The sequence below is a fragment of the Poromitra crassiceps genome (assembly GCF_964638095.1).
Source record: "Poromitra crassiceps genome assembly, chromosome: 10".
NCBI classification, from domain to species: domain Eukaryota; kingdom Metazoa; phylum Chordata; class Actinopteri; order Beryciformes; family Melamphaidae; genus Poromitra; species Poromitra crassiceps.
In genome coordinates, this window is record NC_139631.1 from 53,503,478 (window position 1) to 53,516,785 (window position 13,308).

At 42.6% G+C, this 13,308-nt stretch overlaps 1 protein-coding gene across 1 annotated transcript; it reads left to right on the plus strand.

The window, feature by feature from the left end:
* Nucleotides 1-1,862: 1,862 nt before the first annotated feature.
* Nucleotides 1,863-12,082, plus strand: LOC310783537 (contactin-1-like). Its single transcript, XM_083644420.1, has 13 exons — nt 1,863-1,930; nt 2,730-3,068; nt 4,316-4,444; nt 4,805-4,969; nt 5,087-5,157; nt 6,136-6,382; nt 7,012-7,110; nt 7,429-7,557; nt 8,671-8,835; nt 10,537-10,703; nt 10,804-10,906; nt 11,745-11,775; nt 11,864-12,082. The coding sequence occupies exons 1-13, from the start codon at nt 1,864-1,866 to the stop codon at nt 11,922-11,924; spliced, it is 1,773 nt and encodes a 590-aa protein (XP_083500546.1). The 5' UTR covers nt 1,863; the 3' UTR covers nt 11,925-12,082.
* Nucleotides 12,083-13,308: the final 1,226 nt, after the last annotated feature.

Below are 13,308 nucleotides of genomic sequence, written 5' to 3' on the forward strand. Positions count from 1 at the left end.
TGTTTGGGGAGTGGTGGTGGTGATAAGATGATTTGTGTAGCAGTCGGAACAAAATTCAGAAATGAAATCACTCCTGAATCGATGGTGAATCGTTATGAGCAGGATCACATGACATGTTTCTCATCCACATCTGTTGGGGGGGGGGGGGGCTTCACTGAAATGTGACAAGTCAGCAAGAACAGTCAAGAATAGAGTGTCCTCTGGGTGTGTGTGTGTGTGTGTGTGTGTGTGTGTGCAACAAAATGGTATCTAACTAAATTAATTTAGTTACTACGGTATAAATATTAAAGTTAATAAAGATTACCGTAAATAAAAGAATCAGTTTGCCAGTTTTCAGTGTGATTAATGCTTATAATCCTCTGAATGACAATTTTGTAGAATGAAATAATGTAGATTTCCTCAGCTTATTTTTGGTTTGAGGGAACAAAGAGGAAGTAGGCCACCATGCAGGGTTACTACACATCCAGGTCAGCAGATCAGATGTTTACTCAGCAGACAAACATACAAGAGGCCATGAAAGTTCAATAAACCACAGTAACTAGCTGCACATGAGTAGAGAGGCCATTTAGGAGACAAAGTCATTTGGGACAAATATGAAACTACATTTGTGGATAATAAAGTCTTCTTTTTGGGGGTATTTTGAATATTTGCTACCTGAACAAATTATTATAAGCATCTTTTTACTGCAGAATTTGTGTTCAACTGTTCTGCCAGGTCACCACACTGCTCCACCAGTGTTCTGCCAGGTCACCACACTGCTCCACCAGTGGGAAATATTCAGAATCCAAATGCATAAAAATGAAACAAACTAAATCTCTGCCAATGCAGCTAAAAACTGACATCAAAACACTGATGTGGTAGAGAATGTAACTCTAGGACATGTAGCCTACAACAGTCGCACTCTGGTCCAGTCTAACAATGTGCTGTTTCTAATGAATGCTCAGAATGTTCATCACATCTAATCTCTGTTCCATAACTTACTGTACCACGTCTCTGTATGATCTGTTCTGATGCCAGCACCTCTCTGTATACCTCTGTATACCATCTCTGTATCAGTGCTGACCTATCTGTTCTGATGCAGCACATCTCTGCGTCTCTGTATCAGCGCTGACTCATCTCTGTGCCTCACTGGGAAACACACAGAAGACTGGTACCATTTTTGAGGTGTACCAGCCCATGTGCATCTTGTCCTCTCATCAGATTTGCATTTTAATATTCAGACAAACCTCTGAATACAAAACATTTCTACATCAGTTCATGATTAAATACAGATAGAATATAATGAATACATTGATTGGTCAAAAAGTACAAGGTCATATGAACAAGAGTGAACAACAACCAACGAAAATGATGGTCCCGGCGCTTTAAGGCAGTGGTTCTCAAACTCATGACCAAAACAGTCATACATTCTGTCATTGTGTGACTTATGGATGGTTTTAGTGAATGTAAATGATCCCCCCTTTTGCTCAGGACCCCCCCCCCCCCCCCCCCCCCGGACCCCCATTTCGAGAACCACTGCTTTAAGGAGATACAGAGGAGAGCACCTTCTTCTGCTGCACAACAAGTGATTTTGTCAATGCCATTAGTTTGTTATCTATGAGATTTGACAATTTGTTATCTGTGAGATGTGTTATTTTGCACATTCCAAGCTCACATACAGTATGTGAGAAACACAGGATGTGACTCTTCTTCTTTCTAATCACTAAATGCAGACACTTTTAGCAGCCTACAAGGAACCAAAAGCACAGAAAGGGAAACAGCCCTGTTCTGCATCTTCCTCTTCAGACAGCAGAAGTCAAACCAGACACAGACTCATGTGAGAAACCTTCCACTGATTCTTCCACAAGAGGTGAAATCTGGAAAATGACTTGTTTGGGTGAAGAGAGACACCTGCCTGTTCTCTGCATGCTGCTCCTTTACCTTCTCCTAGGTAAGACATTTACAATTTACATTTACATGTAGATGATGATTAAATGATGATAATAATTCTAAAATATTTTGATTACTACCTCCTTTTGATTTTCATATTCCTCTTTAGTGAGGCAGCTTTAGTGAGGCAGCTTTAGTGAGGCAGCTTTAGTGAGGCAGCTTTAGTGAGGCAGCTTAGCTTAAAAAATCCATAACAATTGTGCATTTTGTCATAAAAACACAATTTCTAGCCAAAGGCAAAAGAAGTGGATATCGGGACATCAGGTTGTGTCTAGTCCAGAGATGGAGTCTGGTGAGACTAGTCTGATATGGATTATGTAGGTGTCAAATAATATGTTTTTTTTTTATCATGAGCAGAGATGTAAAGTAACTAAGTATTTCGGGTACTGTATTTCGCCTATCTGTACTTATTTATTTAGTATTTATTTTTCTGAGAACTTTTTACTTTTACTCCCTATATTTTAACACAAATATTTGTACTTTCTACTCCTTATATTTTCAAAACAGGCTGGTTACTTTAGTTTTAATGCACGACAGACAAGAATAATGTACGAATGTAAGAATAATGTCTTTATATGAGCACCTTTTTTGTGGAAAAATATCACACAAACGGTGTTGGGAGCCTGGGAGGGTTACTTTTAAAATGTATTCCGCTACAGAATACTGAATACATGCCCTAAAATGTCATTCGTATTCCATTCGAATACTCAAGTTGAGTAACCTATTCTGAATACTTGAGAATACTTTTGGAGTAGTGTATTTCAAAATCAAACTCCTGCCAAACCTTTCTGTCTCTTTAGGTGTCCGGCCTGCACAAAGCATGGAGGCCACAGTGGGAGTGGACGTGACCCTAAGGTGCACGTATGACGCGCGCTACTACGGCCGGCTGCCTGTGTGCTGGGGCCGCGGCTCCATCCCCAACAGTGGCTGTGCCAACGAGGTGATCAAGTCTGACGGGACGTCGGTGAGCAGCAGGCTGTCGGAGCGCTACCTGCTCTTAGGTGACCAGGGCCAGGGAGACGTGTCCCTGACCATCAGGCAGGTCCAGGAGAGCGACTCTGGGATGTACGGCTGCCGGGTGGACATTCCAGGCTGGTTCAATGACCACAAACACCAGCTCACCCTCACCGTAGTGCCAGGTGAGAGGCGCAGGGGGGGAAACTGGTTCTCAAAGTGGGGTCCCCAGAGGTTCTTGAAGGGATTCCAGGTTCCATTACTGTATCAATAATCACAAGAAAAATTAAGATATTAAAAAAACGACTCCAAATCAAAGGTGCAGTCCATTTCTGTATGAATTAGAACAGTGATACTCAACTTGCGGTCCGGGGGCCAGATGTGGCCCGCGGTAGGGTGCCGAGTGGCTCCCAAGACAATTTTTTAATTCACAATGAAAACTAACATTAAATAAGGTTTGACTGAGCTCCAGCTAAATTGTCAAATATCGCTGCCTGCTCGCCGCTCAGGCACTTATGTATGTACTTAACCTAACTAACTTAATCTAACTAATACAGTAACTATCCTGTGTGCACAAAGTTGTTGTCAGACTAAACTCCAAATGACACCCCCAAAAAACTACAATCTGCTACAGAAAAAAATATATTATTATTGTTTGTTTATTAACTGGCCTCCTGTCATTTTGCAGAAGTGGCCCCCGAGCAAAGCATGTTGAGTATCCCTGAATTAGAAGGTCCTGAGTGATAAATAGGATTTTACAATACAGAAGCTGCACGATGTCAGTTAAAGAGAATAATATAAAGTAAGAAGATCAGAATAAAAAATATTGTGGTGAGAGAGGGGGTCAGGACCTGACCCCCTCTCTCACCACAATAGGTTCACCACATCAGGTTCATGTCGGTGTGCTGTTTCTGACCTGTTGATGAGGCTGTGGTCAGGGGAGAGGGATGGAGGGGGGGTTTGGTACAGTCCATGGAGGGGGGGTTTGGTACAGTCCTCAGGAGGGGGGGTTTGGTACAGTCCTCAGCAGTCTGTGGTCAGGGGATGAGAGATGGAGGGGGGGTTTGGTACAGTCCTCAGGAGGGGGGGTTTGGTACAGTCCTCAGCAGTCTGTGGTCAGGGGATGAGAGATGGAGGGGGGGTTTGGTACAGTCCTCAGGAGGGGGGGTTTGGTACAGTCCTCAGCAGTCTGTGGTCAGGGGATGGGGGATGGAGGGGGGGTTTGGTACAGTCCTCAGCAGGCTGTGGTCAGGGGATGGGGGATGGAGGGGGGGTTTGTTACAGTCCTCCTCAGCAGTCTGTGGTCAGGGGATGGGGGATGGAGGGGGTTTGGTACAGTCCTCAGCAGGCTGTGGTCAGGGGATGGGGGATGGAGGGGGGGTTTGGTACAGTCCTCAGGAGTCTTCCAAGCAACATTTCTCTTTCTCCTCAGGACCTCCTAAACCCTTCAAGGTGGAGACGAGAGAGGTGAAGGAACGGACCATCACTGTTCGCTGGACTCCCACGTTCGATGGCGGCAGCCCCATCACATCCTATAGGATTGATTTCAAGAACAAACTGGGTAAGCAAGCAGTAACCCTGACATCTTAATGACCTGCAGTAACCCTGACATCTTAATGACCTGCAGTAACCCTGACATCTTAAGTCACTTTTGGGGGGGGGGGGAGACTTGGTTTGTGCTATATATGTACAGGCCATGTACATAGGCTATATAGCACAAACACCAAGTATAAATAAATAAATAAATAAATAAATAAATAAATAAATAAATAAATAAATAAATAAATAAAGTAAATGAATAAATAAATGCATTTGATGAAAAGTCGATGGAAAAATGAATGTCGGAAAGTCCCTTGGTTCATATGCCTAACCCGGAAGACTTTGGCATTCTATCATGACCTCTTGACCTCTGGTTGCACAGCACCCTGGGATACGGCAGTAACAACAGACCTGAACCCTGCTCTGACTCAGGTCACTCTGCTTGACATGCGACCGGCCAAGGCTTACAACATCCGCATGTTTGCCATCAACACTGTGGGCACCAGCGAGGCCAGCAATGTTCTGACCATCACCACGAAAGAAGCAGGTAGAACCTCATCTTCTGATGCCCCGCCCCCTTCATGACATCACTACGATGAGTTCAAAACTCCTTTGAGGTCTTTATGAATTGACGTTTAATAAATAACATGTACTCTCCCTCCAGCACCAGAGGGCGCTCCTGTGGACGTGCAGCTGGAGCCCCTCACTTCTCACAGTATCAGAGTCACTTGGAAGGTAAAGTCATATCATTTTGTGCTCGTTTGAAATGTGTGGAATATGAGCTCATTCAGCTTGTCTAATCTATCTGTTATTTCAAGAGAGCTTTTGTGATACGGTAAAAAAGCAATAAATGCCAGATGATGTCACAAGAGAAAACGATAGATGAAATCTTCCTCGTTAGAGCTGGCTTCATAGGAGGTTTATATTGGTAAACACTTAGGCCTACGAAATGAGCAGTGTTTGGCAGTAAAGTAAAGTAACACATTACTGTAATTTTTGCACTTTCCTCATTAACTAGCAGTGTTGGGGGTAACTCATTACAAAAGTAACATATTACATGTAATATATTACTTTTAGCAGTAACTTAGTAATATAAATTATTACTTATAGGACTTATAGGACTATTTCAGTAATATTATACCAGTTACTTATAACTCAATTTGTAACTCAAGTTACAAATTGAGTTACATTTTATTAAATCAAAGTATATATTTAAAAAAGATACAATAATTTCCTAATCAAACGGTGTTTATGCAAATAACCACTATAGACGACAATAACAAAGGAAAATAATAACATTTCGAATTTTGGACGGTTTATACTGACTTCAAGGCAGTTGACATTATTTTTCGGGATGGTTCCGGGGCAGCGATGTCATTCTGCTGCTGCTGTTGTTTTGGTCAAAGTAATGCAAAAGTAGTGTAATAAGTAATGAGTTACTCTACACAGAAAGTAATATTGTAAAGTAACGTATTACTTTCAAATGAAAGTAACTAGTAATATGTAGTATATTACATTTTGAAAGTAACTTGCCCAACACTGTTAACTAGTAATGTAAGGGATTACAATTTACATTACAGTTACTAATCCAAGTAATTTGTGGGTTGCGTTCGTAAATCCACTCTGACAGGTCATATATATATATACACATACACATATATATATATATGCTTTACTGCAGCAAAGAGTGTGTTTGTTTTCTCCTCCTGCTAGCCCCCGAAGCCTGAGCAGCGTAACGGGGTTGTGCGGATCTACCACGTGAGCTACAGGGAGTACGACGCTGCAGGCAGGCACTTCAAGAAGTGGCAGTCCAAGACTTTGAGCGCCACCAGGGAGTCCGAGAGTCTCACCCTGACCTCCCTGAGGCCGTCCACCCAGTACGCTGTCCTCGTACAGGCCCTGACACAGGCAGGGATAGGGCCCGCCTCTGCCTCGCCTCTCTGCACCACTCTGGACGAAGGTGGGTGAAGCGCAGAGAAGTAACTACGTAGCCTACAAATACTTTGTTACTGTGGCCTACCTAAGTAGGGTTGTCAGGTATCTGTACTTTTTTCTTTTTTCGGGTTTTTCTCACATTTTCTTTTGGCCCCTCCCCCTGCTGTCCCGGTCGTTGCTCCACCCACTCTGCCGATCTGGGGAGAGCTGTAGACTAGCACATGCTTCCTCCGACACATGCATTGGGCAGCTTCTTTGCACCTGATGCGAGGAGTTTCATTAGCAGGACGCAGCACGTGGGAGGATCATCCCCCAGTTCCCCATGTTACATGATCGGCCCAGTCATATGCTCGATATCCAAATCTGGCTGGTATATTATCGTGTCTAGGGTTGACTGGCATGATCAGATAAAAGACTTTAGATCCACCAAATAATACCTAAACTATCATAAGCTATGTTATCGTCTCGGCGTGTGTCCGTTTCCCATCTCTGGTTGCAACTTGAAAGGCGACACTGTGACAGAAAAAGACTGCTTGTCTTGACACACGTTGTATCATCAAATCTACCTAAGAATTCTGGAGGAATTTCGTTCTCTTTGTGATGTCAGCTGATTTACCCAGATGGCAAAATGTCTCTTCTTCTGTCTCTCCCAAGTTCACACAACTTCAACAGCGAAGACGACTGAGACGACTGAGACGATTTCAGCTACTGCTGCCACAACCTGGGGACAGAGCACTACAAGTTTCACTCCAGGTATGTATTTCAGAGGACGTGTTTTTTTCTTTCTTCCCTTTTTACATTATTTTATTTTATTTTATTTATGTATTTATTTCCCGATATCATCATCATCATTATTATTATTATTATTATTATTATTATTATTATTATTATTATTATTATTATTATTATTATTATTATTATTATTATTAATTCATGATTATCCTCATTATCATCTTTTTTATCATCATTATTATTATGATGAACTCTTTCTTGATTTTGGTCCATATCTTTGACTTACTGAATGTGTCACACATTCCTTTAACACCTGTCCCTCCTCTCTGTGTGTCCCAGTGCCCCCCGACCCCCTGCTACTGGAGTTGATGGAAGTGAAGGAGAAGACGCTTTCCCTTCACTGGACTTCTGGCTTTGATGGAGGAAGCCCCATCAGCGCTTATGAACTGGAGTACAAAGCAGTGGATGGTGAGAGAGAACCTCTAAACTAAACCAGGGGTTAGAATGCCAGGGCCCACTTTGAAATGTGAAAATCTTCCGGGGCCGAACCCAACCCTTTAATCACAACTCTGATCAGCACACATGACTAAGATGATGTATTAAAAATAACAAAAATCATTAACAGAGCATGTGAACTTGGTTATACGGCAAATTAATAATCCATCCACATACAAAATATTTTGGCAAAATACCTAAAAGCCTTTGGTTAGCTCAAATGCTAACCAGTTCATGTATGTGGATGGAGTATGCTAAAGCCATTAGGGCCAAGTTCCAGGATGTATAATAAAATAAAACACAGATTTTGGTGGTCTAACCTAGTTTGTTAGTGTATTATTCAAGCTTTCTAGTCAAGTATTGTATGGTAGTTTGTATTCATCCAAAAACGTTGATTTTTGTTTTTGTTTTTGTTTTTTATTGTTCCTCGTGGCCCACCTGCAGTACCTCCACGGGGCACCAGTGGGCCGCGGCCCACACTTTGAGAATCACTGCTCTAACATTCAAATGAATATGTTCTATCCAGGCTCCTGTGGTGACGCGCACGTTACATCAGTGGTTCTCAAATGGGGGTCCATGGCATTTTGCAATAAGGGGGTCCGTGAAAAGTTTTCAGGAAAATAAAAATAAAAACTTTTGTTTTGTTTTGAAAAGCTTCATAGTTCAATGAAAATATTGTATGCTTTAAATATAAAATGGTTCATGGATTACATTCTAATCTAACAAACTTATCAATTTAAAAGTGAAGCACGTTACCGTGGAAACAATTAAGCTTAGCCCAAAATCACAAATCAGAATGAGGGGGTCCCCGGCCTGGTATATTTTCTATCTTGTCAGGGGTCCTTGGCTGAAACTGCGTTACATGGTTGCAACCTTTTGGCATTTGACACGTATCCATGTTCAACCTACACAAGAAGATGCTGCTTTCTTCTCTTTTAATCCCTTTTTCTCATCCCTTTCTTTCCTGGTATGTGTATGTATATATATATATATATATATATATATATATATATATATATATATATATATATATATATATTACATACTGTATTATGTAAATGTGTAATTTGATCTCTTTCTCCGCAGCCTCGTGGGATTCCACACAGCGAGTTGTAGCCTTCAGCGCCGAGCAGACAGAGACGACGCTGATCGAGATGCAGCCTTCTACCTACAACATCCGTGTGTTTGCCAGGAACAGTCTGGGCCTGAGTGAAGCCAGCAACGTCCTCACCGTCACCATTAGAGAAGCAGGTGTTGTTTTTCATCCCCATTACAGCGACCAACAACAACCAACAACAACAACCAACAACAACCTGTGCAGCCGCTTCTATAGACGCTTTAGTTGACAGTGATTTTACAACAGCTTAAAGGTCTATGCTGTCTAAAGTCACTGTAAACCCTGTACTGGCCTCTTGGGACATATTGTTTCATTTGAAAGCTAGCTTATTGTATTTCCTGTCAGCTGTTGTATTAGCAAACACTGCAACAGGAAGTGAGCTCTGGGTCAATTTAGAATGTTTATGTTGTCAAGTTAAAAGCCGTCTAAGTGACTTTGTGTGTCTGTCCGTCCGTCCGTCCGTCCGTCCGTCCGTCCGTCCGTCTGTCCGTTATGGTCGAGTACGCCGAGATGTGTGCGCGAGATGTAGGATAGGCCCCTCCCCCCAGCTTGACAAGGAAGTGAGTGTGGAGACAGAAAGCCTGTGGCTCAAAGTCGGTAGAACATGCACGCACACACACATGCACGCACACACACATGCACGCACACACACATGCACGCACACACACACATACATACATGTGTGCACGGCACGCAGGCTTCCCACCCACAGACACGGCCAATTGTGTCTGTAGGAACGTCTGACCAAGCAGGAAGTACTGCTGCTGTCTGAAGTTGGGTCTGCGGCTGGTAGGAGAGTGCTTTTACCTCGACACAACCCAGACGCCCGAAACGTTTCCATTTCTGTACTATTTATCTTGGTGCGTTAACTGTGTTCAGATTGGAGAGATAAGTATTGAATATGCCATAGATTTCATAGCGTGATGCTACCTTCTCATTTCTACAAAAGCACAAGCTGTAGCCCTAATTCACAAGCTGTAGCTCTAATTCACAAGCTGTAGCCCTAATTCACAAGCTGTAGCCCTAATTCACACTCAAAACCAAAACAAGCTCTGAGGCTCTTGCCATAACGTGATGGCAGTTCCTCAGAAAAGCACATGCAGAAACTAGGTTATTAGCCTAGCCTGGCTAAACCCAGCCTCAACTTACTCAAGTAAGAGTCAAATGAAATTACTCAAGTAAGAGTCAAATGAAATGACTCAAGTAAGAGTAGCCTAAACGAAAGTACCCTATTTAAAAGTACTCAAGTAAAAGGACCTTTTCGACTTTCAACAAAAAACTTTCGACAGTTTGGGCGCCGCCCTCAGTGATGCTGGATGTGTGAGCAGTCCCAAATCGACCATGTTGTTTTCATAGTGCCGTGTGCAAAACAAAAATCTTAATTCAGTAAGTAAAGTAGGCATAGTTAAGTAGAATATATATTATTTAAATGACTAGAGATAAGGTCCTTACACACCGAGCACATTTTTTTCGTGCGATTAATTCGCACGTCAATAATATTTTCCGAACCTATATCAGTCAATGCAACCGTGCATACCGACGGCGAAGTTTCGCGGAGCGTTATTGCGGTGTTTATTTTTTCGAACCACGTTCGATTTTTCAGAAATTCGCTTCCAACGTGTACACATCTGTGGCTGTGATTGACAGGTGGGTCAAAACTCGCATCGCAATTTCGTGCCGTATATTCGCATCGCTCTTGATGTGTAAGGACCTTAAGAGTAAAGTTATAAAGACTTTAAAAAGTACAAATCCTAAAAAAAAAAACTACTCAAGTACTTGTACAGTAGGCTACTTGAGTAATCATACTTTGTTACTTTATACCTCTGCCCACCCAGTGCCCACAGCTCATCGGTGGGACAACCTCTCCACTACCATATCTACTCAGGAGGACAACCTCTCCACTACCATATCTACTCAGGAGGACAGCCAGCCAACTATCGAGTCTACACAGAGGGACCCCTTCTCAACTACGAGTGGTATAGCTTCTGACAGTCAGGCTGCTGTGAGTATGACATCAAGGACTCTCAATGTATCCACAAGATGACTACGCATCCTTGGTCATAAAGTTGCATGATCTTGACCTTTGACCCTCTGTGTGTTAGGTGAGCACTGAGGAGAGTCAGGGTGGCCACCTTGCTGCCATCATACTGCCATTGGTGGGGGTGGTGTTGATTGTTGCCATAGTTACCGCATGGCAGGTTCGACGTGAGTAGGCGTCACAGTGTGCTTTGTCTTATGCTGCATTCCATTTCTATTGGGAACCAGGAATTTACCAGGTCAAAGGTAAAGACCTTTACCTGCATTATCAACTCTTATTGCTAACAATGGCTAGCCTGGTAAACCAGCCCGTCAGGTGAACTCACATTTCATTTGGTTCTGCGTGACGGTCTGGCCCCAACTCTTCACCCAGTCCTTAGCAGGGGCGGGAGCATGGGCGGGCGTAGTTGCCTTGACAGACAACTCCTTCAGCCAATCAGCATCGGATCCAGTCAAACCCAAATCCACTCGGGAGAATGGCAAAAACATATTTTCCGCCGAGAAACTCTACGGTTGCGGCGATACTCCTGTACTTGTTTAATTGTTGTTATTGAGTCTATTTCTGCAATAACTGCACTTTATGGCTGTTTAAACTAGACAAACGCTGACATGACTCCTCGAGACGATCAGGCCATTATTGTTTTGTTAGTGCAGTGCTAGTGGCGTTTCTGATTGGCCAACTTGCGCTGTCAATCACAGCGCAGTCGCTGATTGGCTCTTCCGCTCTTCCACTTCTGCTAAACCCCCCCACTGGCTTTGGGGCCAGACCGTCACGCAGAACCAAATGAAATGTGAATTCACGTGACGGGCTGGTTTACCAGGCTAAACAATGGATAGCCTGGCTAGAGATAACCCCGGCTGGTTTCCTGACTGTTTAAATGGAACGCGGTCAACTCGGCTGTGACGTCACTCAACTGGGATATTTCCGGTTCCCAATACAAAAGGAACGTGGAATTTGTCCATCAACATGTCCCTCCTTCATTATCACCACCTTCTCTGTCCACAGGGATCAAGCAGAATAAAGGCATCGTGGACATGTGAGTAGTTGTAAGTCACAAGTCACTGACCTCACGTCCTTCACTGCCTTCACAGGAACTCAACCATTATTGTCTCTCTTGTCTCCAGATCGTGGCTGACCAATGGCGGCATCCGTTACAGAGACACTGAGCCAGTCTCTGAGCTGTAAGCTGCTGAGTTACTCTCCACTTCTTCTTTTGGAGAGATTATAACCAACAGAGAAGCAGCACTTGTGAATTTCATGAAAATTGCAAAATGAGTAACAGTAAGCTAAGCACAGCACAGCACAGCACAGCACAGCACAGCACAGCACAGCACAGGCCCCAAGTTCACTTTTCCCCCTGTTTCACTTCATGTACATGAGGAAGGAAACAGAATGTGCTGCGAGTTCATGCACTGTTCACTGATCACTGTTTCACTGTTTCACTGATCACTCTTTCACTGTTTACTGTTCACTGATCACTGTTTACTGTTCACTGTTTTACTGATCACTGTTTCACTGTTTCACTGTTTACTGTTTACTGTTTACTGTTTCACTGTTTACTGATCACTGTTTCACTGTTTCACTGTTCACTGATCACTGTTTCACTGTTTACTGTTCACTGTTCACCCAGTTTGAGAAGGTGACTCAAAACAAAAATATCAAAATGAAAAAAATAATAACAATAATAATCAACTATGACTGGTAAACAAATAGAAAAGAAACTTTAATCACAAAACCAGCATGAAATGTGTTTCAAATGCTGTTTGCTTTAACTTTCTAAGATGATGCTGTGTATATATATTATATAGGGGGTCGACCGATATGGGTATTTTAATGGCCGATGCTGATATTGAGAGAGCAGGGTGGGCGAGAGCCGATATAAATAATGCAGATATCCTTTTTGCATCTGATAAAATACAACAATTTAATAACAACAAATGAGACCAAATTGCTGAACTCAAATTCAAATGTATTTTGTGTTTTGTGTTTACGTGACTACTTGTACTTGTGTAATGCAATAGCACATCTTTCTCCATTTCCTTTAATAAACATTATTCCACTGTGTTTGTGTAGCTAGGCTACAGTTATTATGAATTTTTATTGTTGTTGTTGTTGTGCAGCAAAGGCACCACAACTGAACTTGACCGGTTGGCTTCCCTCACTAAGCAAAATCCTTCCAATCAGGCAAGTTCAGGTTTAGCACATTTTATTTAGGGGAGCTGAAAAATAGGGTCAAGTGATATTGACTGTTAAGTGATAAGTGTTAAGTGACTACCGTATGTAAGTGATATTGACTGTTCTGCCAGTGAGGACTTTGATACACTTTCAAACTACAAACAATACAAACATTCTCATTTTTCTGAGCCATAGTATATTTCTAAACAAAATCATGAAAACGGAATAATTTGGGACTTTTCTTTTCACAGCCATGGCCACCATTACCTGACAATATCTGGTAACAGCCACAGGAGGGCGCCAGAGTCCCACCAGTAAGTTGATGAAATGCAAAGTGGGAAGGGGGGGGGGGTTGGGTATATAAAAAGTCTGAATAACTTTAATGGTGTTTTGA